This window comes from Salarias fasciatus, chromosome 14, assembly GCF_902148845.1.
Source record: "Salarias fasciatus chromosome 14, fSalaFa1.1, whole genome shotgun sequence".
Lineage (NCBI taxonomy): Eukaryota > Metazoa > Chordata > Actinopteri > Blenniiformes > Blenniidae > Salarias > Salarias fasciatus.
In genome coordinates this window covers 31,593,225-31,620,480 of record NC_043758.1, presented here as the reverse complement: position 1 = coordinate 31,620,480, position 27,256 = coordinate 31,593,225, and the positions used below count along the sequence as shown (strand labels likewise).

The 27,256-nt window shown below is 44.1% G+C and overlaps 1 protein-coding gene across 2 annotated transcripts in view; it reads left to right on the top strand.

The window, feature by feature from the left end:
- Positions 1-27,256, top strand: part of tpst1 (tyrosylprotein sulfotransferase 1) — a 48,069-nt gene that overhangs the window by 2,993 nt on the left and 17,820 nt on the right. For both annotated transcript variants that reach the window (XM_030108754.1, XM_030108753.1), the window contains exon 2: positions 14,385-15,420. In XM_030108754.1, coding sequence (XP_029964614.1) covers positions 14,564-15,420 — 857 coding nt within the window. In that variant the 5' untranslated portion in view covers positions 14,385-14,563. The remainder of the gene's footprint in view (positions 1-14,384; positions 15,421-27,256) is intronic.

Below are 27,256 nucleotides of genomic sequence, written 5' to 3'. Positions count from 1 at the left end.
TTCAGGAAAGATGTAGCTTGGATGTGGATCTCAGACAAGATGATGATGTGCTACTTTTCCATCTTGTTAAGACATTAGGGTTATTGTGTGGCCCAGCTATGCTCCACATTACTGACTGAACAGTTATTTCCACTGACAATCCAGCGCTCCTCTCCATTACCTAGTCTGTGTTGCTGCGTTTTAGTATCTGTTAATGGAAGACAATTTCTGTCTGAACATTCATAGTTTTAGCTCAACGAGTTTGAAATGTCATAATTTAGATAATATGTTGATGATACTAGCTTTTATCATGTAGAGTTGGTTATATAAATCTTCATTACAATATTAGCAATGATGGTCTTTTAAATCATCTTTGATTCTGACCAACACTATATACCAGATCAAACACACACTGCTGCATGGATTATGGATCAGAGGTGCAAATTAATGAAAACAAACATATCCTGCAGAATGATAAGAAATAATCTCTTCAGTCTGTTAGTGTGTGATGTTCCAGTGTGTCAGTGTCCAGGGGCACATCTGCTGTGTGCAGGTGGTCTCTCGGGTGCCGGCGACTGTTTTTTAAGGTGGGGGCTGGAGTCTAAACACTGAAGTCTATTTGAATTCAGAGCATTTGTTGGAGCTTGGCGGCTTTTGGCGTGTCGGGCTCCACAGCTGCAGAGAGATCACTTGGATTCCAGCTTAGTTTGACTCTCATTTCCTTGCATGAAGAGAACTCCCATTGCTCTAGAACAACTATTGTATTAAGTCAAGCAGCTGTCTGACCGCTGCTGCGCACAGCCCATTTTTATAAAGTTCCTCCCAAAGAGTCCCCGCCGCTCAAGGACAGGGTGATGTAAGGGGGGGGCACCCACCCGTCAAATTTCCAGGAATAGTAATGCTGGAGACGTGGCTGGATCTCCTGCGCTGCTGGCTGGATTGATGAATCAGAGGTAGTTGATGGATGGGTCTGCTGCAGTTTACAGCGGCTGACCACCCACTGTTCAATCAGGTTTCCCTTGTAACTTCAGAACCCTGTGGTCATTTTACTGTGTAAATGTAGTGGGATTACCCAGAAACAGCCCAGTATTGAGTGTTTTTAATAAAGTTCTACCACTCTGTCTTAGTTAACAATATACCCAAAAAGAAAGGAAGGACTTTGTTGTGGCTGTTTGTTTTCTCTTCACTGTAAAACCTTACTGTACTCGTTACACTGTTTTTGGACTGGACTTTGTGATTATCCAGTAACATGATTTTCAGTAAGGCACTTGGTAGATTCACCGCATATTTTCTGGGCTTGTAATTCCTCTAAGGCTCTGCAGTGTGTGTGTAGAAATAAATTACTTCATATGTTAGTGATTCTGCTATCCCACTCCACCATCCAGGTCCATGTTCTTCTCCACCTCCATGAATCGTCTCTGAGGTCTTCATCATCTCCTCCTCCTCCCTGACCCTTCCATTTCCAATATGTGTCCAATATATCCACTGTCTCTTCTCAGCACATGTCCAGACCATCTCCATCTGGAACCTATTTTGACTTATATACTTCTCCAAGCAGCTCCAGAGTTCATTTTTAATTTTGTCCATCCTGCTCACTCCTAGTAAAAAGCTGAACGTTACCGTACCAGAACATTTACTGTCTGTCTTTTTGCTCTTTTTGCTCGAGTGTCACAGGTCAGCTCTGACACTCGTTTCCATCCCCCCATCCTGCCTGGGGTCTCCGCTTCACTTCATTTGTGCTCTGTCCATGGCTGTGGATGGTCAAACCCAGGCACTTGAACTCATCATGCACCTTCACAACCTCTGTTCTTGCATGTTCCTCCCACCTTCCTGTGTCTCACTTGTCTTTCTGATCCTTGATATATTTCTGCCCTCAACCATTTGTCTCTTTGACCACTGTCTTACTGCCCTCATCCCGAGTCCCTCTACTGTACCACAGTCTCTCTCGGACCCCATCCTCTCATATACTTTCTCTATTTCCGCAGACATCATGCTTCTTGTGACCTTCTCTGCCGGCCCTCTCAAATCAAGTGCTGGGCACTGAAGCAATCGGTTAATAATTTATTTAATCTCTTTGTCAATTGTCAGGAATTTATTGGCATGTTTGATTCTTGATTCATTAGTTAAAATACCCAAACACAATAATTCTGAGATCTCTCGTCCCTTGATGTTTAGCGCAGCTGGTCAGCTGTCAGTGTTTTTTTTGATCTGAGCAAACAATTGAGATGTTTTCTCTTTCTGATCTGAGGGAACATTATTTGACAGAATGAGCGTTTCCCAACTCTTCTAGTCTGTCTTCACCGCTGTGTAGTAATTTCCTTCCTCAGACTAAACCTTGCTTTCATTTGGCTGTGACTTCAGACTACATAGCGAGTACTTCTATAGCCAGTGTTGTGCACACAGCAGGTTATTGTGGTTGTGTTTTCCTCCAACTCGCCAAGAGCTTGAAGGATTTAAAAGAGTCAAAGCAGGGGTTTCGACACCTGTCATATTCTGTGTTTCATCTGTTTTGACATCCTCGCTGTGTGGGGCTTTCCCATTTTAACCACAGCACAGCAGAGATGCTTCCCATCCAACCAATCTGCCACAGACCCAGATGTCTCTCTGCTTTATCACACTGTGTTGAACTGAACGGTCATCATGAGGCTCTGCATATCTTTCATTTGAGTCATGTCAGTCGGAGCAGGGACAGGGACAAGCAGGACTTCCAGGGACCACCGCTTGGAGACCCTGTTTTTAATAGTCTTTATTGCAAGAAAAAAAGATTATGTGAATCATTTAACTTGTATTTATTGTTTTCCTCTTGGACCACTAGTTGATGTTTTTGGTTATTTTTGGAATGAAGCCATACACACATGTACACAGAGAATAATACGCTGTATTAACATTAACCATGGCGAGCACATGGACATTCGTATCAACAGATGAAGAAGTTGAATTGCTAATTCGGTGACTGTTAAGTTGTAAACTCACACAAGTAAAACACAGCCTTGACATGTATGTGCCGTAGCAGCATTTCAGCCATCTCCATGGAGACGGGGCCCCGAGCGTTTCCAGAAAGATTCGTTTTTACCCGTCTACATGGTGACAGAGTTGGAAAGTTTTCAAAAAGTTCCACCTTGGAAACCACTATCGAAGTTGTATTTTCAATGGCTCCAAGTCTTTTGTGAAAACAGAGCCTCTTCATGTACCAAACAACAGCTGCTGATGCTGTTGTGCCTGGCGAGTCACAAGCAGGCTTGGTTAATGCTGCTTAAGCTCTTATCCTGCTCGATTTGAAAAGAGAATTTGGCGCATCCCAACATTGGCCCAGCAAGATTCTGCTTTCACTTTGTTGAAGGTAAAGTCTTGAGGCTTTGAGCCTCAATTAAAAAGCTTCAGCAATTTTTAAAACCTGACTCAGTGGTTGAAGATTGTTGCTAATGGCTCATTATACTGGGGAAATGCTCCAAAATCTGATCTGTGCTTTGACATATTCTCGAACTGCTAATTCATTGGTGGCAATATATATATATATATATATATATTAGGGGTGTAACGGTACACAAAAGCCACGGTACGGTACGTACCTCGGTGTAAGGGTCACGGTTCGGTACGTTTTTCGGTACAGTGGGGAAAAAGTAAAAAAAGCTCACAAATGCACTAGAACATTTTTCCCAAGCTTTCCCATGCGACACATTATTGGCCCAGTTTACATGGTGTTTTTTTCAATCCGATTGTAAACAATAGTATTAAACGCCAGTGTATTCATGTACAGCATACAAAACATCCACGATGAATCCTCGTTTACAAGGACCCTGTGACATGCGCACAAAGTCTCACGAGGAACTTGCAGGTCTTCCTCTCTGCAGCAGCAGTCCTCAGCGCCAAGCAGAGAGTTTTTATCTGCTGATATCTGCTCAAATAATGTCCCAAAATCTCCATGATATGCTGCTGAAGGAGCGGCTGCTCCCCTGACCGCAGCACCGCCGTGCGGAGCAGCACGTCTCGGTGTGAGCTCTGCGCCGCATGCCGATGTTTCGAATTAACTGGTGCCCATGTTAACTTGTGACCAATAATGACTGAAATATCTAGTCGTTCTGACGAACGTCGGTTATCGACAGTTACAGTGAGTGTATACGTTTAAAGTCTTTTGTGAGTCTTACTTTAACAACTGCTGTAATCAGAAGGTGTTTACACAGACCTCCGCCGTCATTCGTTAACACGGGAACCAGTTAATCCATAACACCAGCCGGCGATCGCTCGTATTCTGCTATGGAGCTCTTTATACAACTAGCTGCTGCGCGATTTGGTTCCATCTCGCCTCTCTAATGTTTTTTATGTCGGGGTTTTGTATTAAAAAAGTGTTTTTCCACCACCGTGGCGTTCTCTGCTGGTTTTTTGACTGTGCTGCTTCCTGTTTACTGGCACACACGTCACTCCGTATGAGGGAACGCACGAGGAACAAATACTCTCCCGTTTAATCCGCTCCGCCACACGCTGCAGCGCTCATTCCGCTTGGACTTTCTTCTTTGTTTGTTCATGTTTGGACCTGCTTGTTCTACTTCTTCTTCTTCTGTGATAATGGTGGTTGCCGGCAGCTTTTAGGCTCATTACCGCCATCTAAGGTTGGAATTTTTTTTTTTTTACTCACTGGTGTATTCGTCGTGTGATTGTGTGTGCCGAACCGTGACCCCCGTACCGTGACGGTACGGGACGAATACAAATACCGTTACATTCCTAATATATATATATCCTTTAGATTTCTGTTGGCATGTTGATAAGAGTCAAAATAAATCCAAGGCATTAAACTGCTGACAGCTCCATCCTCATGTTTGAACAGTTCCATCTGGACTGAGGTGAAGTCTGGATGTCCTGAGTTGTTCTGAGCTTGGTGGAAGAAACAGTCTGATGATAAATGGTAGAAACATACATACAGGCTTAAATGAAACAAATCCAGACATCTTTCCTTCTCAGAGGTTGGAAGTCCGTTGAAACACATGTGGCCCTTTACAGCACTAAACTCTCATTTTATTAGATTTTTTTTTTTGTTTTCCTCATCAACATGATGTTCGTAGTACATTGAAAGACTGAAACATAGTACATTAACTTCTGGTTCTGTGGGTGGAGATTCCCAGGAAAATGTTGTAATGTGAATTATTATGACTGTAATTTTCATTCTGTTTTGTGTGTCTGTTTATATATTAACTGAGCAACTTTTTGAGACTGGCACCTAAAGGGGACCTTTTCTAAAATACTTCAACTCTGTTGTCATGGAAACAGGTGAAAACAGCACTTTGTGAAATTGCTCGGGCTCCGTCTGTGTGCAGATGGTGGAAACACTGCTCACGCTCACCATGGCCATAGTAAATGTTTCTTCTGCACATGCGCCAATAGATGAACAATAACAACAACAACGACGGCTTCCGGAGTGTCCGTGCGACTCCAGGGCCATATTCTCCTGGGACTTCAGAGAGGGAAAGAAACAAACTGGCTCTGTGATGGTGTAGGCGGGCGAACATGACCACCCCGCTGGAGATCTGAGTAACAACTGGAACCAGATTGTAACTAATCAAACACAAAAAAATGCTGTGCTGTGTTTGAGCACTTTCCAGATGCATTACCACTCAACAACGATGACGCCTGAACCAAATCCCATGTCCCACGCTGCAGTACACAAGCAAGTGAACAGAAATGACAGCAAGGCTTCCCATTTCAGCTGGATGTAGAAACAACAGATAGATAGGGAGAATTTGTTGATAGCACAGTAGGCTAAAAGCATCATTACGGTCCTGGAAGAATTCTAACAATCTCCAGAGCAACACTCCCACGCTGACAGCCCAGATTGTGTCTCACTGCTTTAAGAATTGTATTCTTTCTACACAAACACACACACACACACACACACACAGTCTTGACATGGGCAGATTTACTCCCCAGTGAGTCACTTCCCTGATTAGCGATGTGCCATTCTTTGTTTATAACCTGTGAATTGTGGCATGTGTCAAACTGTCAGCCACGTTTAATTTACCTGAGTGATGCATCGCTTTAAGAGAGAGTATGGAAGGCGGGAGAGCTGCAGCACGATGTGTGACCACTTCCTGTGTGAACTGTGACACTGGCTCAGAGGACGCAGGCAGCGACAGGTTTGCAGATGCAGTGTGGCGACTGGTGCTGCACTGTCAGATCTCAGGTCAAATAAGAAATCAGGCGCACGCACTGCTCGCACTGCGTGTGAGCTGATACTCACTCCAGTCGCACGCAATCCAAATCTGGATAAAGCAGGTCTGGTATGAATGGATGCTGTGTAACGGCCTTCCAACAAATAGACCACCGACTAGAGCCACTCCACATCGGGCACGTTCTTCACAATCTCACTGTAAACATTTGAAATATTCTCGTTAAATAAGAGTGAATGACCTGCACTATACTGTCTTCATGCTCTGCATGTCAGTGTATTTGATCCTACTGTGAATCTCAGGACAGAAGTCAGAAACACGGAAATCATCACAGTCAACAAACGGCTCCTCCTCTGAACTGCTGGAAACTGCAGATGTGCAGGTGATGGTGCGACTTCAGTCAGAACAGAAGCAAATGTGGCACAGACATCTTATGCTAGTTTTTTCAACACAAGTCTTATTTGGCTCACTGTGCTTAAGTCATTTAAACTACAGCACTTCCACAGAATTACACCATCTCCCTGGACAAAGCCAGTCTAATGCAGGACACGATGCTGTACAAATACCAGATAGCTACGCATCCTCCTTATAGCAAGCCTTTCTGATGTTGTCAGTGCACAAAATCATTTGTGTATTTGGATTGTTTTTCTCAATACAGGCTCTAAAACACAGTACTGCTCTTAGCTCTGGCAGTCAAGTTAAAAAAAACCCCAAAGTTCTGCTAAGTTCTCTACCACTCCTTTCTCTGAAACCAAAATAGGAAGTTAAGTATTTTAAACATCATCAATGAAGGCAGTTGAATAACTGCGTTCGATTTGAAATGAAACTCTTTGCTGCGTGTGGATTAACATGTCCCTGCAGCGTACGGCAGATCCAGATCTCATTAGCTCATTGTGGTGACGAGCTGCGCTATCTTCTCAGAGTGGGCCGGATTAGAGGTTTAGCATGTGAAACCAGCCTGATTGTGGGTGCAGATTAATACGTAAAGTCTTGGGTTGACGTGGCAGCGAATAACAGTGAAGATGTGCCTTTACCTCGATGAAGCAATTACGTACTAATAGTCCTGTGCTGACTACTGAGAGGTTGGACATTCAATATTTTACTTTCTCTCGGCTTTGACCCTAAAATCCCAGGTGAAGGGAAGGTGTCTGCTGAGGTTTATTTTCACCGCGATCTGCATCAGAAGCAGTGCATATGTTGGTTGTAGTATTTTCTCAACCATTGGTGCTTTTTTTTTTCTCAGTATAACTGGGTATCATTTGACTTTACTGTGCAGCAGAATTCCTGTTCACCTATTTAAGTGTGCAAGATTTTCAGGTTTTAGCCGTTTTTCATACAATTTAATGTCTTTTCTAACACTGAACAATGTACATCACAGTAAAGTGGTTTGTCTTTGTTCTTTTACTGCTTGTTTCTTGGATCTATTTAGATGGAAAAAGTGTGATATAAATTGTGAAAAGCTCATTATTTTATAGCGACTGCAGACAAATATTTATCTGTTGCCTCAGGCTCAGCGATTTCACAGACATTAAAGCGTCCTCCGCTTTGCCACAGGGCAGTCTTTTTTTTTTTCTCTCTCTCTCTTCCCAGTCTGACGAAATGTCAGGTTGCCCCGGCTCTACTTGCCCTCCATTCATTCTGAGCACACGCAGAGAAAAGGTCCCCGTAGGTCATAAACAGTGCGACAGGTGTGTAAGCAAATGAAATCCCTCCGGGAACGCAAGGTTGACTCAAGGTTTGTGCAAATAATAGTGGGGGAGGAGGACGAGCATGTTCCCCTCATCCCTCTGTAATCCCTGCAGATCAGAGCAGGATGCGGCGTGATGGCAGCCATACATTCAGCCATACATTCAGACCTTCGCTCCTCTCTCGACCTCTCTGCGTCACAGCCGGGAGATGATTGAGTTAGTTCTGACCATGTAATGGATGTTGGAGTCTGAGGAGCAGGGTCCTGCTGATCGCTCCAGCGGGAATGTGTCAGATCACAGATATGATGGGAGGTTCGTTCTTCTCTGGGATATCCTCTAATTATCACTAACAGGCTACATTTGGCTTTCCAATGGAACAAGGGGGGGCATTCTGGAATCCATTCCATTTGGGCTAAAGAGGTTGTTTTTCTCAAATGTGTATCTGTAGTTGTTATCAGCAAGTAGCTAAAGATTAGTGTTATTAATATTTTGAGTGTCTGAGCTCCATGATGAGCTGCATGCCTGAGCTCCAGGACTGTGGAAGACTGAACCGTTAGCTGATAGGGACAGCTTTTGAAATGAGATGATGTGGTTAATGTCACCGATCCAGATTGGATATGATGATATGATCATTTTAGGAAGTGAATTGAGGCACTTTGAGGAAACATTTGGCTTCTCGGCTGAGTGCTGCAAAGATAAATCGGAAAGGAACTGTCATATCTCCCTTTCCTCCGTCCTTCCTTGACATCCTGTTCTCCTTCCTGACACACTGAAACCTGCTTCACATTCAGTCAGAGACATACGAGTATTAATGGTTAGAATAAGACGTTTTGGTTGAAGGTCAGATCTGACAGTTTTCTACTGTTCCAGCAGATTCTTTATTTCCAGCTGTTTTGGCTCAGCGGCTCAATAAATCATTTAATTGGACGTTCTTGTCTCTTAGAAACATCAGAACTACAGCTGCACGATGCATCACATCTGAAACAGCTCTCCAAATCCCACATTATCTTCTACAAAAGTGTTTGTATTCATCATAAATTATATCGTGATCGCAGTACTCGTCTCATATTGTGCAGTCTACTTTCAAAAAGAGCTTTTACGGCCTTTCGTAACATGAGAAACACTCACATGTGGATACTGATGGTTTTTCTGCTTTAATGTATGTGAATTAGGTTTCATTCGGAGCACAAGCGGCCTCCTCTCTTTGATACCAGCTGATGAAAACCTTGCTTTTCAACCACAGTGACGCAGCTCATCAAAGGCTACAATAGAATAAGGCCTTTTCATCCACTTTTGAAAACAGACGGTTTTCCATGTGTTGCTTTGTGTTGCAGCAGTTTGTAGAGCGTTAGCGGCGTTTTGTTTAGCTCCTGACAGTATTTGACGGATGGCGGTGGATTGATCATTCATTTTATTGGAGAAACCTTTTAACCAGGATGCTGTTCTTATCATTTCACGTCTCAGCAGAGCGACTGGAGAAGGCAGAAGCACCCCACTTTCCTGCTGTTGCCTTTCCTTCTCACACACACACGCGCGCACACTCACTCCTCCACACCGGGCCTCGGCGAGGTTATTAAGTGTTTGATGTGGTTTGGTTTCAGCGCGGCTCCATGGAGAGCGGCTCGGCCTGCGCCGCTTCCCCTAACAGATCAATGGGGAAAATCTGCCGCCAGGAGGATGAAATATCAGTAACAGGAGAGAAGAGCCTCAATTAATTTAACACCAACACGTTTCAGCCTGGGTGTGAGGTGTAACGCGATGCTGCCTGGAATCTCCACCGCCGTTTATTATCAAGTTGGCCATCGGAGCACTTTGTCTCCAACCCCGAGCTTTGCTCTGGGAGTTTGGGATTGCTGTGGCAGGCCTGGCATGCTCAGTAAGGGAAGACAAAATGACACGAAATCAGCCAAGAGAATCGGTCAGGGCCTTTCTGTGTTGGATTTTAATGCTGCAGACTGCACAACTTTACCCAACAAGCTTTAAAATGTCGAAGCTAAGAGACCAAAAAAAGTCAGTTTTTTTTTTTCATTGTTCACGTGACGTTTAATTTCTGCATTTTAGTTTCAGAAAACTTTCACGTTTTCATGGCAACGCTCTGAAAACGATGTCCGTTTACACAGGTTTGGCAGATACTCTGAAAACAGTGCAGTTTTCCTTCAGGGCCACTAGTTGGCAGTATTTTTATGTAACAAAACCACAGACGTCTACATTCAGACGACGCTGTAAATATCAAATCTCCTTTAAACTGTCTCTCCTCGTTGTTTTGGCCCACTCAGAATCTATATGTCAGAGAAAAAAAGCTGTCTCCATATGTGATCCAGGTGATGGTGTAGTGAATGTAAGTTCAAGAGTGAAGGCACACACACACACACACACACACACACACACACACACACACACACTGCATTCATTGTTATGAATGAATCCTTCTGCATAATGATTGACTATGACTGTCATAAACAGTTCAGTACCAGCGTTTCAGAAAAGTCCCCTTCTCACTTTTAACACCTAGATGAAGACAGAACATTTAAAAAAAAGTTCCACTTTGTTGTTGGTTTTGGAATCATTATCATGTGAATGGAAACCAAAACACGACAAAAGTTTTCTGTTATTGGTTTTTTCACTTGAAATTGTTGAGTAAAGTTGAGTCTTGTTCCCGTTTACATGACAACATTTTTGCCATTGTTGTTTTTTTTTTTGCCATATTTTGTTTTTCTGACAAATCAACACTAAGAGCTTTGCTGTATGAAGGAGCAACCACATTGTCTCTGAAGGTACTGAAGGGCAGTAACTTTGAATATGATTTATATTTTGTCTACATCAGTGATGGACTGACCACTTTTTTAAAAGACGAGTAGACGTGTTCTGTTTCAGTCTGGTGTTTCCTTTGAAGTCCTGCAGCTTTCCGCTCCGGTGCTCTTTTTAACCAAACCTGACTACTGAAGGGGATTTCTAGTGTTTGCACATGGCTGACACTGGAAGTTTATATGAGAGAAAATGGCACTGTGGTCTTTCTAGAGACCTCAAGGTACTTGAGACTCAGCAGGGAGACGTTTTTCCAAGAACATCTGAAGAGCACTCGAGGATCCCCATGGTATCTGAGCTCTAACCTGAATTCAGAAGTGAGTGAATTACAGTTAAGACACGCCTCACACATGAGAAAAACCTAGATGCTGGTTCCCACAGGTGAAAGGGCAGACGTTGAACCGACCAGCCGCTCATTTGGAGACGCGAATGTGGCATAACCACGGGATATTGAGTCATTTCAGATATTCTGCTGACTGTTCACACACATTCCTCACCACACGAGTGTGATGGTTCGCAGACTCTGTCAGCAGTGGAGCTAACACCACTAGCGTGGCGGGCTACTGCTAGTCACAGCATGTGCCGCTGACCCGCCGCTGCTGGGATCCATCTATATCTGGTTGAAGCAATGCTGTCATCTCTCTAACTCCAATGCCTGGAGGCGCTCCTCTACAACACAAAGTGTGGGGCTAAAGACTGAAGATGCACAGGCATGCAGAGGTCTTTGTATGCCTATGTTTAGAGAGGTCTTTTTTTCTCTGTCGTAAGAGACAGAGTTTTGGCAGCCAGTGCCAACTGCTGACGGAGGCAGAAATCAACAATTTCCATCTGCACCCAGCCCTGACAAAACCACACACTGTCTAGGAAACGTAATACCGGAGGACGGGAGTGTGATAAAAGACATGACTAATTCCACAAATATCTGCAGGCTGCCGATCTGGGGTGGAGATCACAACAGATTCAACAAGAGGATTCAGGAAACATCACAGAGCTGTTGTATCAATCAGTGTCTCCATTATGGTTTGCCAGTGCAAGAATTCCAAGTCATAAATGACTGCAGAAACATATCTTCTTGTTGGATAAGATCTGCTGCGCTTCTGTACAGTGAATATCCTGGAGCCGAACTCTCACACTATCTCCCTGTTACCTATGTGGCCATATCGAAGCTGTCAGATCATGAAAGGTGAACGCTCCTTTTTAATTGCAGCTGTGGTAGCCCTGAGGAAACCGCAGGCCTCTATTGTGTCCCTGCTAATAGAGTAAAAACTGGCAGCCCGGCATGCTGTGTGACTCCTCCCTCCCTCTCATCAACACTGCATCACCAAGGAGAAGACACAGAGATGTGAGCATGTGTGGGTGGGCTGGAAAAAAATGCTGGACAACAGGAAGGGAAGGAAATCCACACACTGAAGCAGTTTTTTTCTGCATTCCTGGGTCTGAACACACATGGAGGGACTGAAGCCCCCTTTATCTGCAGCTTAGCTGTGCATGAACTCCCTCACACATGGGTGCTAAGGCCGGGAATTAGCGGTAATGTTCTGTTGTGAAACGCCATTAACTCGTGTGGGTGAGAATTAAGAACTGAGGGTGTTTGCTTAAAAGCAAAAACAGTCAATTGGCTCATTAGGAGCCCACCGAGAAGAGCTCGACGACAGGGTGCCACAGTGGAAACAGATGGTAGAATGATGCATTGTCCTAGAATGGTTTGCCCCAACCTGGCCCAGAGATTCTACTGCAGTGCAGATGTTACGTCCCCCCCCCTTAAGATGTTATAGATGGCCAAGCTAGGAGCGGGGGGGGAAACGCAACGCTTACGCGCAGGCCTACTGGCTGATGTAAATGCTTCAGGTGGTGTGCGGACGAAGCAAGGTGCAGCACAAAAGGGTTTGGGTGGCCTTTTCCCCAAAGGAAAAGGGAATTTATATAACAAAAGATAATTAAACAGAAGCAACGTTACAAACAACCAAGATACAACAAAAATGCCAGAATGCAGCCAGCAGGCTTTAAACAACAAAACGTAATGAGCCTAAACAAAAAAATCTGGCAAACAGCAAAAATGGGGAGAGCTAATGGAGGGCAGGCGGACGTTAGGAGAAGGGCCCTGTGGGCGGTGCCACTAAACACAAAAACCCTAATCTTCTCCTACACCTCAACCCTATGACCCTAACTATCTTAACAAGTGACTAGCCCTAACTCACTAACTATGCCTGAACCTTACCTACCTGCTACAGAAGATCGTGGCAGCCGCCCACACTTACCTAATGTGTATATACAGAAAGTCACCTACGTGCAGAAATGTAGACCCCGGGGTGTCTTACCTGGAGCCCTTCTCCAGGGAAGAAGACAATACAGAGAATGGGGTTGACTACAAAACACACTAGGTGGGGACAGGCAGGGTTTAACAAAAATAAGTCCTCAAATAGTAGCTTTGGCTGAGGAGGGCAAAAACAAGATGTCTCAAACTTTAGTCAAAAAGCTCTCCAAGAGATGCAGTGATCTCTCTCTCACAGACAGGGCAGAAACACAGGGTGCAAAACAATATATAGGGGCAGGACTGGAGGTTGATTGGTTGACTGGCTGATGGGATGATTGGCGACAGGTGTCCAGGATGGCTGCTGGCTGGAAAGGTGAGGTCTTGGCTGAAGGCTGGGAAAGGAAAGAAAAACACCACAACTGGACACCTGGGGGAGACAAACAGGATCAAACCATGACACACAAAGGCAGCAGCCGTAACAGCAGAATATATGGAGCTGTCTTACAGAGTGGGGATGGGATCGTTGCACAAAGTCAACCAAGCAGGCACCCACACTTATAATCTGACTCGTCTGGCACTCTGCTGCTCTCTGCAGACAGGCAGCCTGCAGGCCACAAGCAGCGCATCATCTCAAGTCTCTAGTTTGCAAAAATTGATACATTAAAAAAAAAAAGTCAGTTTATCCACATTTGTGCCTTATTTCAGCTGTGCATTCAATAAAGGAATAATCATACCCAAATACAATCATCTGAATATTTAAATCGTGTGGGGGTGAGAAAGTGGCCGAACACACAGTATTTGCCTGATCATGCCAGCTTCAAGTAGCGGTCAGAGTTTTGTTTCCACCATCAAGTAGCGGCAGCTTTATTTCAGTGTAAAGTGGAAGTTAAAGTTGAGCGCTGTCATGTGGCAGTGGGGGAGGCAATATTCAGAGTTCAAAATTAATATCCTGTTACTGCCACAAAGTCGGATTTTGGGTCGAGCTCTAGAAAACGCTTTGCTTTGATGTTGTCTTTTCAGACAATGATGGTTATTTACACGGCAACGGCAGAAACACTGACAACTCTGTCATTTTCACCTGTTTCCACAGAGTTGGAGCATTTTCAGAATCAATGTCGTATTAAACAGTCATGCTGGAAACTTTACTTTTGTCATGATTTTCCTTTTGGATCTCATAACATCTCTCTCCTGTAAAGCCATACTGCTGAACTTCATGGAGAATGTGCTTTGAAGTCGTCTTGCTGAACCAGATTTTGTTTGGATCACACCAGATTTTGCTCCAAAACATCTCAAAGCAATTGAATCAGATCAGCTGGGCTTGGATTTGTCTTTGAAGGCGTCTCATTGCTAATAAAGGCGACTCCATCAGTTCAGCTGCAAGATACATTGATAAAACCAGCAGCCTGATTTAATTATTTTAAGATTATCTTGCCTTGTGCTTGTATTGTAACTGCCTCAGTTTAATCAGATCTTCTTATTTCTGTTTTTTGTTCAATCCAGGCCTCATGGAGCTGGGGACTCGACACCTACTGTGTACCAGGGAGCTCGATCCATGCCCGGTTCCCAGCAGGCATCCGTAAAGGCTGGGAACCTTGATTGCCCTTCAGCTCCTTCTATCCCACCCCCTCCCCTGACTTGCCCTCGTGGTGATACTCTCCTCTCCGCCTGTGGCCTGCAACATGATCGGCAAGCTGAAGCAGAACTTGCTGGTGGCCTGTCTGGTCATCAGCTCCGTCACCGTCTTCTACCTGGGCCGCCACGCCATGGAGTGCCATCATCGCATCGAGGAGCGCAGCCAGCCCGGGGGCATCCTGCCTCTGTCGGCGCTGGGGGGAAGCATGCGGACCACTTTACGGACCGGTCAGAACCTCAGCACGCCATTTGTTTACAACAAAGACATGCCGCTGATTTTCATCGGCGGGGTGCCCCGCAGTGGGACCACGCTGATGCGAGCCATGCTGGACGCCCATCCAGAGGTGCGCTGTGGTGAAGAGACCCGCGTAATCCCGCGTATCCTTGCCATGAAGCAGATGTGGAGCCGCTCGGGCCGGGAGAAGATGCGCTTGGACGAGGCCGGGGTGACCGATGAGGTGCTGGACGCCGCCATGCAGGCCTTCCTGCTGGAAATCATCGTCAAGCACGGCGAACCCGCCAACTTCCTCTGCAACAAGGACCCTTTTGCGCTGAAGTCGCTGTCTTACCTGGCAAAGATCTTTCCTCGTGCCAAGTTTGTGCTCATGATTCGCGATGGCCGGGCTTCTGTCCACTCCATGATCTCTCGGAAGGTGACCATCGCCGGCTTTGACTTGGGCAGCTACCGGGACTGCCTGACCAAGTGGAATCGGGCAATAGAGACCATGTACACTCAGTGCCTGGAGGCAGCAGACAAATGTTTACCTGTGCACTATGAACAGCTGGTTCTCCATCCTGAGAAATGGATGAGGACTCTGCTGAAGTTCCTGGACGTTCCTTGGGACGATGCTGTCCTCCATCATGAGGAGCTCATCGGTAAAGCTGGAGGAGTCTCCCTCTCAAAGTAAGTCAAGCTCACAACTGGATACACAAACTCAATTCTCTTTCCCTTCTGTCACTTCAAGCCTTGGTTACATTTTTTACACATCATGAATGCCATTGTTACTCTCTTTAATCCTCTTTTGTTGATGTGTGTGGGACAGACTTGCCCACGTTGAGACTCAACTCTTTAATTTTGGGAGTAATTACAACGCAGGCTGGTGACATGTTTCAGAAATACACTCCTGCTCGAACCGAAGTGGCTCCATTGTGTGCTGCTTGTTTCTTGTTCTATTCAAGTCAAGTACACCCGCTTGAAAAATGCTGCTTGTGGCTTGTAATGTAATGTTAGTCTACGGGTGCTGTTCTCTGCTTGTGTTTCTGAATCATTCTCTGAATCATTCTTCATCTCTGCCTCCTCTGGGACATGTCGGACACTCAACCCATTAGGAATGCAGTTTCTGGAACATGTCGTCCGTCTCTGCGATGACACACAGAGTGTGCATGTGGCACAGGCCTCCCTTTCACCACATACAGCTGCAGATTGGTTAAATAGCTGAGATTACAGCGGGAGAATAAATATTTGCTGTTGTAAGGAGTGTGTGTCAGGCCCACAAGCTCCACATGGTGAGCCAGGCCCCTTGTACTTAACATTTCCAGTGCAGCAGAAATGAGCTCAGGCATGTCCTCGTGTACTTAGCCTGTGACTGCTCAGCCTGAAGGGGAGAGAAAGTATGGATCGCCTATTGACCTGGAGAAAAATGACAGGTAGGTAAGCAGTGCGTCAGGCTGCAGTGAAGTATCACTTTCCTCATAGTATGACTTCCCGTAGAGGTAAAAACCCAAGCTTGCACTTCTGGCCTTGAAACGGATCCTTCCCGTGTTTATACAAAGCCCCCAGTCCCCCCATCAATAGGTTTCACTCGGACATGAAACATCCTGCAGCTGCACACAGTGGGGAAGCCACTCATTAGAGGAACTCATGAGATGATGGCAGTAATGCTTTACTGGGGGGCGGCTTCTCCTGATGGCGTCAGCCTTGTTTGGCTTTCAATGATTCGGGTGGTTGGAAGCTGTTAAAGAAACAGTGGAGGGCCGAAACCCCATTTCCCCATTCCACCGGCCCCCACCCCCGCCAGCCCCTCTACCACCTTCTTCCTGCCACGTAGCAGCAGAATACACTTCATATCCTCTGGAGACACTGGGGCCACATTCTCTGTTATTGTGTGCGGTGAAACGCTCCTGGTTTTCATTAAAGAGCTGTGCATCCATGCAGCAGTCTGATGACTTCACCCCGCTCCCTCTCCAGAAAAAGGAAAAAAAGAGTTGGAGGCAGCTCAAAAAATGTGACTTCCGTTTTTATTTTGTGACATTTGGTGATTTTATCAGCAAAGACCGTAGAACAGGTATTTATTTATTTATTTTAAAATTACAGTTATGCTTAATGAACTAGGTTTTTGTGGATCAATTGAATGCTTAAATGACAGCAGATCCTCCTTTCAGTAGAGATGTTCATGTAGATGGTGTTTATTTCATGAACATACCAATGATAAATGTTAGTATTGCTGTCAAATTGGTTTCAGTCAATATAAAAAAAATGAATTAATCACAATTCCTAATTTTGTTTTGCTGACACCTGTTTTTTTTCCCCCCCAAAAGAAATAATTACACTCTCCAACTCTATTTTTCCTTTTCAGGAATAAACCAAACCAATATGGCACATCTGGACCAGCACCAGTGTCTGATTGGTAGCCACATAGGTTGCTTAACTTGCCACTAATGGGAGCTGTGGAGCATTCTAGGGAATGGAAAAGCATTAAACATGGAGGCTGTGTCAGAATAAAAGTAGACATTAGATCAGAAATACCTTTTATTGTTTTGTTTTTTTTAGCTTGTGTTACTTTGGAAAAGGACATGATCTACATAAAATCATAAATATTGTAGGTATATATTTATAACCAAGCAAACATTTTCACTTGAAATCGTTGTGTAAATGGAAACTCAATAATTATTTGGCATGACCAATTGATGAATTTGTCACTTTTTAATGAACCTGACCAGGATTTGTGTTTATATAGAAGCGGAAACTTTTGGTCACATGACAGACGCAGTCTTGGAACGTTCCTGGATTTGACACCACACGTTAGATCAATCACATCATGACTTAAATTAGGATTTACCATCAGGAACATTAAACACAGTTTTATCCAAAGGCTTTCATTGCTGCATTTCACAATGGGGCACATTCACTGTCAACTGAAATGTGAAACGGGAGCTGTTGAACACCTGAGACGATGTAGAGGATGTGCAGTGCCTGAATGGAGGACTCTGAAAACACAGAGAAGCTTGACAGCAGCTAACCTCGATCCGCAGCTGCAGTGGTGAATAATTCATCCTGGTAGACGTATGTTTTTTCAGGCCTCCTCTGCTGACGTCAGAGAGCAGGGATCCTCTGCACTGAAGAGCACAGACCTTAACCTGCACGCTGCGGCTGAAGGACTCTCTGGAGTCGGGGAGCTGTCCGTCACCCCAGCAGCAGGGGAGCTGAGACGCAGTGTTTCATGCGTCATTGCAAGTGGTCGACCTCTTATGGTTTATGAATTGAACTCTGACCTGGGAAAAGCTGTCACGTCTTAGTTTTTATGGTTGGATCAGATTGTAAGATTAACCAGACACCCTGAGGAGCTGTGAATTGAAACCACGTGTGTCGAAGAGTCTGTTGATCTCTCTGATTGTGTTACAATATTCATTTCAATCTTGAGTACCGGCCACATTGGTGATGTTGCCGGTGTTAAACGGGCATTGTTTCCAGTACACTGTTGTGTAAACAGGACTGTTTCCTGCAAAGAAAATGTGAAAATGATGCGTTTTCATTGAAACGTTGTCATGACAGGGCCTAAGTGTTGATCACACAGTTGCTTTTATAATGAATCGTTGAAAATAACACAAGCAGAAGTGGCAGCCAGACAAGTTTCCTTAGTCTGAGCGAAGCCTTAAAACATGTTCAGAAGCTCTTCAGGTTAAAGCCCAGATACCATGGAGACTCCAGTGCTCTTCAGATGTTCTGGTACAAAGTCACTCTGCTGAGTCTTAAAAGAAGTACCTTCTTCAGAAAGGCCACGATGCCGTTGTCTCTCATAAACACTTCCGCTATCAGCCATGTGCAAACACTGGAAATCAGATTTGGTTAAACAGAGCACCGGAGTGGAAAGCTGCAGGGCTTGAAACACAACAAACGTCTGTGCAGAGAAGCAGAGTGAAGAGAGCTCTTTGGGCTCCTCATGCAGATCTGTGGTCATTTAGTGCTCACACTGCTCCTGCACTAATTGATTCCCATCAAGTATTAATGAACAGGGACCTGAAGCAGAGCAGGGAGGCCTGTCTCTGTCCTGTTCATGGTTAATAAGCACAATCAGAAATGGAGTATGACAGCTGCAAGTACAACAGCCTAAAATGGATTCACCATCTTCATTACTTCTCGCTGAAAGAGGCCATATTATGTACTTCTATCTTATTCTGCTTTGTGCAAGTGTTCAGTTTATCTCAGTTCTTCACATGTGTGAGAATAGCAAGATAATGAGGCTGGAGGCAGGTTGAAAACTTCAGACTACGAAGAAGATTGAGGATGTGGACTTACAGGAAGTCATCAGTCTCTTTCTCATCTTTGTCCTGATGGATGATGCATCTGTCTGCAAACCGTAGATATCATTCAGACTGAATCAGGATGTCTCTTTAATGATGGGCCAATGAATCGACACTGATAATCAGCATTTTGATGCATATTGGCATCAGCCTTTTTTTTTTTTTTTTTTTAATCTGACGGCCAATAAGAGATCAATATGAAACAGGTTTGTTTTGGCTCATATGCAGCCTTTTCTCTGTCTGGAGTCGCTGCTCAGCCGTCAGCATTGTCCCAACAGTTGTGGAACTTGCCAGAACAAATTCAACTGAGCAACATTTCACTTTTAAAACACAAAACAAAAACACTAATTGTTTCAATACTAACAGGCAGATATTTCAGTTCGTCGCGTAAAGACAAACCATGATCAAAACTGTGCCGTTTGCTTACAAAAGTCAAGCAAGTATGTAGCTACAAAAGCCTGAGAGACTTTTTACAAGTCAAACCTTTGACACTAATATTTTCATTTTTTACTTCAAATGAATATCGGTTATCGGCCTCCTCTTTATATTGTTGCCTTCATTTTCAACTTGAACTTTATGAGGCATAGTCATGGTCATAAAGTTTCAAGGAACTGTTTTACAGTATTTGTTGTTTTTTTTACCTTAAAGGTGCTGTAGGCTGGATTCAGCATCTCTGCCATGTTGCTTAGGTTTACCTAAGCAACATGGCGATTTGACCCATCTAAGATGGTGATTTGAAACCCAGAACAGCCAATCCTGTCCTGTTTTCTCTGACATCACGCCCTTACACAAGTTAAGCCCCTCCCACAAGAACATGCGATTAACGCCCCTCGACCAATCACGGTTAGAGCCTCAGGGGCTCTTCTGATTGGTCAAAGATACCTGGAGCTGTCGAGATTACTTTTCAGCTCAGAACAGAGACAGATGGAAACGCTGCACCCTCATGGTAGTGCAGTTATGCTACACTCCTAAAGGATTATCAATGGATACTCTAACATTTAATCCAAAGAAAACACAGAAGAATTAGCATTGACTAGCAAAATCCTGCCTACAGCACCTTGAATATTGGTCCAGTTTTAATCAGAGCTCAGAGTGCATCCCATTTGCTGCAGGTTTGAACTCCTACAGAGGAGTCAGAGGAGTTTTTGCTTTGCTTGCTTATCTCCCACTTCCAAAGCCACTCACCTGCTGTTACCACCTTTTTGCATCAATGCGTCTCCCAGTTTGCAGTGATGCATTACCCTAATTCCAGAGGATGCTCATAGACTTTTTCTTTTATGTCTTTCCTCTGAGTTCTGCTGTTCTTTTATCTGGATGTTGTCATTGAAGCAGAAATACTAATGAGCCAGAGACTGGGCCTTGCTCTCAGATCTGTGTTTATATCACAATCACTGAAGCCCTGTTTATAGGACTTTCTAGTAAAAACTGTACTCTTTTGAAGCATCTACACTGCATCATTCACACATCTGCACTGCAAATCTCTGCAAATGCTGCATTTTACAGCTGTTGTCATACATATAGGAACATTTGCCACACAGTCATCGGCATATATGGAGACACATTTTCTGACTGATCCATGATGGTGGAAGACTCATTGAGGGATGTGTGTGACTAGTTGGCAAAATGATTACAGTGTCGGCTTCTTTGCTAGCTGGCACCGATAATATCAGTCAGTCGGTGTGATACATGCACAAGTCAATGACTACCTGTTGTCCTCCACTCGTCTGAGCTACAGAACCATCAGGCAGCGGCGTTCAATGAATAAGCCACTTCAAAATGTCCTAAAGAGAAATGAAGAGATGTTGAGGGATTTCATGCAAAATTGCTGCAGATTTTCTATTCTTTTATAAAAACAAGCCATGCTGAAAGCTCGCTGGATGTTTTTTTTTTTTTTTTTTAAATTTATCTCGAATAAGTGCTTTTTCCATCCTGTCTGGGAATATAATGCAACTTATCACAATGACTTCCTTGTTGAAGATGAAGGGTTATATTTAATGAGAATACATTGTGCTGCTTCGTGATTCGTACTGCAGCAGAAATCATAGTCCAGTGGACGTTGGAAGGTTATGATTAACGGCTTGGAAAGACTTCATGAGACGACGAGCACCAGTTGGATTCTGTAAAATGAGATCTATCATATCACATGAAGTGTTTTTTTTTTCTGTTGCCTTCAGCCAGTTAAATTTTGTCCATGGTCATTGATGTGACTTGAAAGTACCAGTAGTTATTCTAATAATAAATCGGTGCATCACTGCTGTTGATAATTTGTAATATGAAAATGTTTTGATGCTTTACGCTGTGTGTACAGGCTTTGTTCCAGCATCGCAAGTCTCTTCTAATAGGTTCTGATACGATTTGGTGAAAGTGGAGGCCAGCCACAAGTAGCCTTCAGGGCAGCACAACTACCTTTTACCATCATAAACATTTTGCCCCACCTCCTCTCAAGTACTTCGCCCACAGTGCATTAAAGTCAACCCCCCTGACACCTGGCAGAGAAAGCCTCTCGCCCACTCCAACCACCATCACTCCGCGCTCCCCACCAACGTGCATCCCCGGGTCTCTATCTCCATGAAGATCTCAGTCAGCGGGCTGGCAGGCCCCACAGCGGGACCTCGCCTCGGCATTAACATCAATTACCTGGCCTTGATTTAGTGGAGGCCCTGCTTAACTGAGAGACTCGCTCCATTACTTATCCCAGAGCTGGGAGCCGCGCTCCATCCGTTTCACCATCTTTGATGTCTCTATCAGACTCTCCCATCGGCCGTGGGTGATACAGAACACCACCTTGGGTGGAGGGGGCCCCGGCGATGAATAATTGACGAGCTGGAGGCCATTAGGAGCTCCAGTCTGAAGGGAAGTGGTCATGTGACGGGCTGAAAGGTTTTTTGTCACGTCTCATTTAAAAAACCACGAAGAGGAGTGGGCGTGCAACACTTGTTCATTAGCGGGAGTGCGAATGATTTAAGATGGCTATGAAATGTAAATCAAACAGACAGATATTAAATCTCTGAATCATCTCCTTCACTTTAGCGAGCAGGCCTGAGACTTACATGAACGATAACAACAGCGGCATTATAACCGCCTGCCTCACGGTGGAGAAAACCCTCTTTACATCCTCGTGCACAGCAAACTCTGAGTTTACTTCTGCAGCAGCTCGCCTGTTGAATCAGACCACAGAACAGCCTCCACTCCCCACATGCATGGCCACGACTCTCTTGTCTGTTTGTTTTTTCTTCATGGACCACTTTTGAATGAAAATGACCGCAGCAGACCAGAAACTGCCCACAAGAGCTGCATTTTTAAAGCTCCTCTGACCCAGACGTCTAGCCATCAGTCCAGTTCCTGTTAGACTCTCTCAGGTCCTGAACTGGTTCATTTTTCTGTTTCTAACGCATCAGCTTTGAAGGCAAAGTGTTTGCAAAATGCGAGATGAAATGTGATTAAAATAGTTTGAGTTAAGCATTTTGTTCCAAACAAAAAATAAAAGATAAGCACACACATTTCAGCCGATAAAGAAACTAAACAGATGTTCTACTGTGTTCAAGTGCAAAGTGATGTGGTGGTCATATATATGGTATCAGAGGGAAAAAAATGACAGTTTGCTTCAAAAACCAGAATCCTCCAGGGTTTTTTTTACAGTCCCAAGGACCGGTTCACTTTGTCAATGTCTGGTTTGATTTATAACAAATCCAGGCTGCTCCGCCAGTAAACACTGAATGGACCGTTGACTTTTCTTTTAGTGACACGCAACTGTTGAAAGGAGTGAAATCAACAGCTGTGGTAACTGTTAGTTCAGCAACCTGCTTGAAAAAGTTTTGATTTGAAACATTCCCTGTTTATTCTGTCGTCTGTTCAGACGGATGCGGTGACAGAGGAGGCTGTCCTTTTGTATTTGTACTTTCTCATGCACTGTGCATGATTATAGTCTTTTGCAAAATGTAAGTTGTTCCAGATAATATCATAACACTAAATTTCCGATACATTGTTCCATCCCTGAAAGTCCTAACGAGTACCGTACCTCCTGGATGATATGTGGAACTGGAATATAAGTGGCATCTATCAAAAATATATCATGAAGAGGAAAGAAACTGAAAGTCTCACTGGTGTATAAGAACATTTATCCTCCATGTCCAGATGGAAGGCCATCAGCTGCTGTTCGAATTTCTTCCTCAGTTTTTAAATGAGTATCCTTTGTTTTTTTTTGTTTTTTTTAATCGCACTAAAACCACTTTCCCACGGAAACTAGCATGTTGACCCGTTAACAATCGGCAATGACTTCTTTCCTACTGCCTGCAGACCGAATCTAATCGTCTGCAGGCAAGCTGCGTGGTTGTGTTTTCCCTCTCTGATGATGTCCCACGTTGATGACATCATCAGTGCGACGGAGCACCGAGGGTAAACAATGGAACGGAGCACAGTCTCTGTTACCTGTAGACGAATCTCCTCTTCCCCACGGATCAAGAGAAGCTCTCTGATCTCGCTATCTTGCCAATGTTGGGTCATCTTGACGAAGGATATCTCACACTGTTTTCAAAAACAATAAGCACGCTAATGTAGGCACGCTACATCGACGTCATCAGGTAAATTACCGCGTTGACCCAGGTCTGCCTTTCACACTGAAGCTGATCGGAGGCGAGCCGATTGAAACCCGGGTTGCTTGCAGGGTCGATCGACCTGGGTCGAAATGCCGTTTAAACCCTTTCCCACTGCAATGAGGAGCTGATTATTAGAGGGTTTAAGCAGGTTTTTTGGCCAGTGGGAAAGGGTTAAAGGTTTCCCACAATCTGAACTCTTTCTGCTCCTGCAGAGTGTGGAAGAACTTGCAGACTCTACACACTTTATTCCTTTCAGGCAGGAAGGCTGACTGCCCCTCCACCATGTGGCTGTAGTTTGGTACTAATGATATTTTATTGATTAGACAATGAGGTCCACGCTTTGTCTGTCAGGACCGCTAAACAAGGAAGTGACTCATTTGTGAAGTGTGACACACTGGTATATTTTAGTGCGTGCGTGTGTGTGTGAGACGGTAGTAAAGCCGTGCTGCATTCACCACGCTCCGTCTTTATCCGTTTATGCACTACGTCAACACTTAGCAGCCTCCCGGGTCTTGATGGAACTGCCTGAAGTGATTCCCCAGCCATTTGTTGCAGAGTGGATGTTTGGATCGGGGCCCACCTCTCAGAAACCATCTCCACCGTCCTCCTGAGAAGACAAAACCAGCTCAGTCTATTAATCTTGCAGGAGGCTATACCCATACAGTGTAAAGATTCAATTGCAAAGTAAATGGATTAGAGCAAAGTGAATTGCCATATTGAAGTATAGAGTCTGAGAGGAGACACAGGGATGGTAGGCTAGGTTTCAGATGGTAAACAGGCGTGTACGGTGGAACAGAGAGACCTGAACGAACCTGTAACATCAAGCGGGGCGAAAACGGAGTGGCTTTTGGCTGCACTGCGCCACAAGAGCCTTTTATCTGAGCATGAATGAGATGCTGGTCACCGAAGTGGCCTGGCCAGGATCAAAACCCAGTCATGCTCATTGACTCTGTGGTATTTGTGTTTCTCTGTGACGGACTGGGAACTTTGTTGACCTTAATAATCAGCAGAGATCTGAGGTCTGAATGGACCCAACTGGATTTTAACTTCCAAAACTCAAAAGAATTTAATGTTTAGAGCTGGGTAGGTTGACACATTGATTAATGTAGTCAATAATTGTATTGCATTTTAACACCATTAATTTAAAGCTCTGAATACGCATATTAACAGGAGAGGTTGGGATATCGAGCATCTCGACCAATGAGGGCATTTGAAGGGCGGGACTTAAATGGCTGTAGAGCTCATAAACAACAATATAAAAAGGATGGCAGTTTTACAATGTGTGATGTCAGACATATGGTCCGTGGGCCAAACTCGGGACGCCAAAGGGTCGAGTCTGGCTTGTGAGATGCCTGTGCAAATACTTGAGCCATTGTTACATTTTTAGCTGCAGCAGGATTTAAAGAGACACCTTACCAGGAGACAAAGTCTAAAATTGGCAAGGTGTTGAAATTCTACTTATTGTGATGATATTACATTTTCATGTATATATTCTATTCGTTCGCACAAAAACACTTGGAATTGCTGATGTCTGTGCATTACTGTACTGTCATTTCCCTTGTTTTTCACCCTCTAGTTTCTCCCTGAACTGAAGTGAGATGGACACAGCTGACACCCTACAAACATGGATTTTTTTTCATTTTTCTTAAATGCATGTCACTCTTTCACAATTCACATGTTTATTTTGCATTAAACATAAATAATAAATAATTGTGTGTATTATTTATATGTAAATAATACAATAAATAGTTGTAGTTGCAAAAACTTATTGAGGAAGAAAAATATATAGAGTTTTCGGCTCTTCGCACCAAAATCTTGTTTTTATGAAGGTATTATTTTTATATTTGGCAACGGGATGCATCAACAAAATTTACTGAACTTCTCAGATGTTTTCTGGTTACATAAAAGCCTTTAAAAAAACATTACTCAGCCCAGGTAGCTTCTCGTCCCTACATAGGCTAACTGCAGATTCTGCCAGAACCGTCCACCCTGGAGCTAATTACAAGGCCCTGGAATGTGACACAGTAATGTATTTCCAACCTATTTCCTAGAAAAAGTCTTAACTCAGACCAGTGCAGTATTTTGATGGGGGTTCTGGTCTCTGAAGTAACTTGATCACCTTTAACAAAACAGATAAAACACTGTTACCCTGGCAGTAGCAAATCATGTTTATTTTATTGTTTTCATTTTTAGATTGAGATTTAAATCAATCAATAAATTAAAAAAAAAAAAGCTTATGTGTAAGGTTGCTGTTAAAATGTAGCGCCCAGCAGAATAAAGGGGGCTTTACCAGCAGGAAGCGGCCTCTGCAGTCTGTGTGTGGTGCTTTGGACTAATGGACACAGTGTGTTCTACCGGCTCTGTGCCACATTTGGCCAGATGACAGTAAAAGGGTGTAAAACGGTATTGATCCCTCCCCTCACCTGACCTCACATTGATCGTTCTGATCAGAATTCCAGATGTGCACTGGGAGAAATGGACCGCTGACCTTGTTAGATACTGTTCAGGTAATCAATAGGGAGGCCAATCTTCCACTTTTCCCTGTGCCACATTGTTCCAAGCTCAGGTTGTTGCTGAGATCTAAGAAGATAAAGGACAGGATTGATCTTTGAACAAACTGGACTGGAGGATTACAGTTTTTAAACAGAAATGTCATCTTTCTGTATATGACAGTCATACATCTGAAGACTATTAGGCTGAGATATTCTCTCTGGAAAAGCATGAATATTTAAAAAAAAAAACTTAAAGAAGCTAATGTGATGTCTGTACAGATCTTGTGGCGCCAAGTACAAATGAAAATCAGTTATTTCTGCCATTATTGTTAATAAATTCTATTTAATGGTGCCGTAGGCAGGATTACCTTCGCAAGATGGCGATTTGACCCATCCATGATGGCGATTTGAAACCCAGAGTCGTGCCCACCTCGGGGTGCCAAGCGGGGCCGGCAGTGTCATGGCCGCCTGCGCCGGCGGGTTGATTCACCTGTGACCTCTTCACGGCGGGCCTGGGGTCAAAGCCTTTTTTTTAAGAATTGCAGTAGAGACAGACGGTGTCCTCCGTGGTGTTTTGATGATGTTATGTCCGACGAGGCAGGTAAATATGCGGGCCTGGACTTCCTCATGCGCGTTCACGAGAAGCAGAGCTTTGAAGCTCCGCCCCTCGACCAATCAGGATAAAGCCTCAGGGGCTCTTCTGACTGGTCAAAAATACCTGGAGCGGTCGAGAATCCTTTTCAGCTTAGAACAGAGACAGATGGAAACGCTGAGCCCTCGCGGTAGTGCAATTATACTACACTCCTAAAGGATTATCAATGGATACTCTAACATGTAATCCAAACAAAACACAGAAAAATTAGCATTGACTAGCAAAATCCTGCCTACAGCACCTTTAATCAGTACATCAAAACTGTTTCTCTTATGTTTTTGTTCTGAAGCTTGCATATAGTTTTGCCTGTCACATTCAACAGCAACTCGCTTCACGACGTGTGCCTTAAAACAATGATTATAGAGCTTTATCCCATCAAGCCTTTTGTTCTTCAGCATTTCTTCACAAAAGTTAAAGCTTTCTGCCATTGCCGTGGAAACAGACATCATTTTCAGAACGTTGCCTTGTAAACACCAAAGC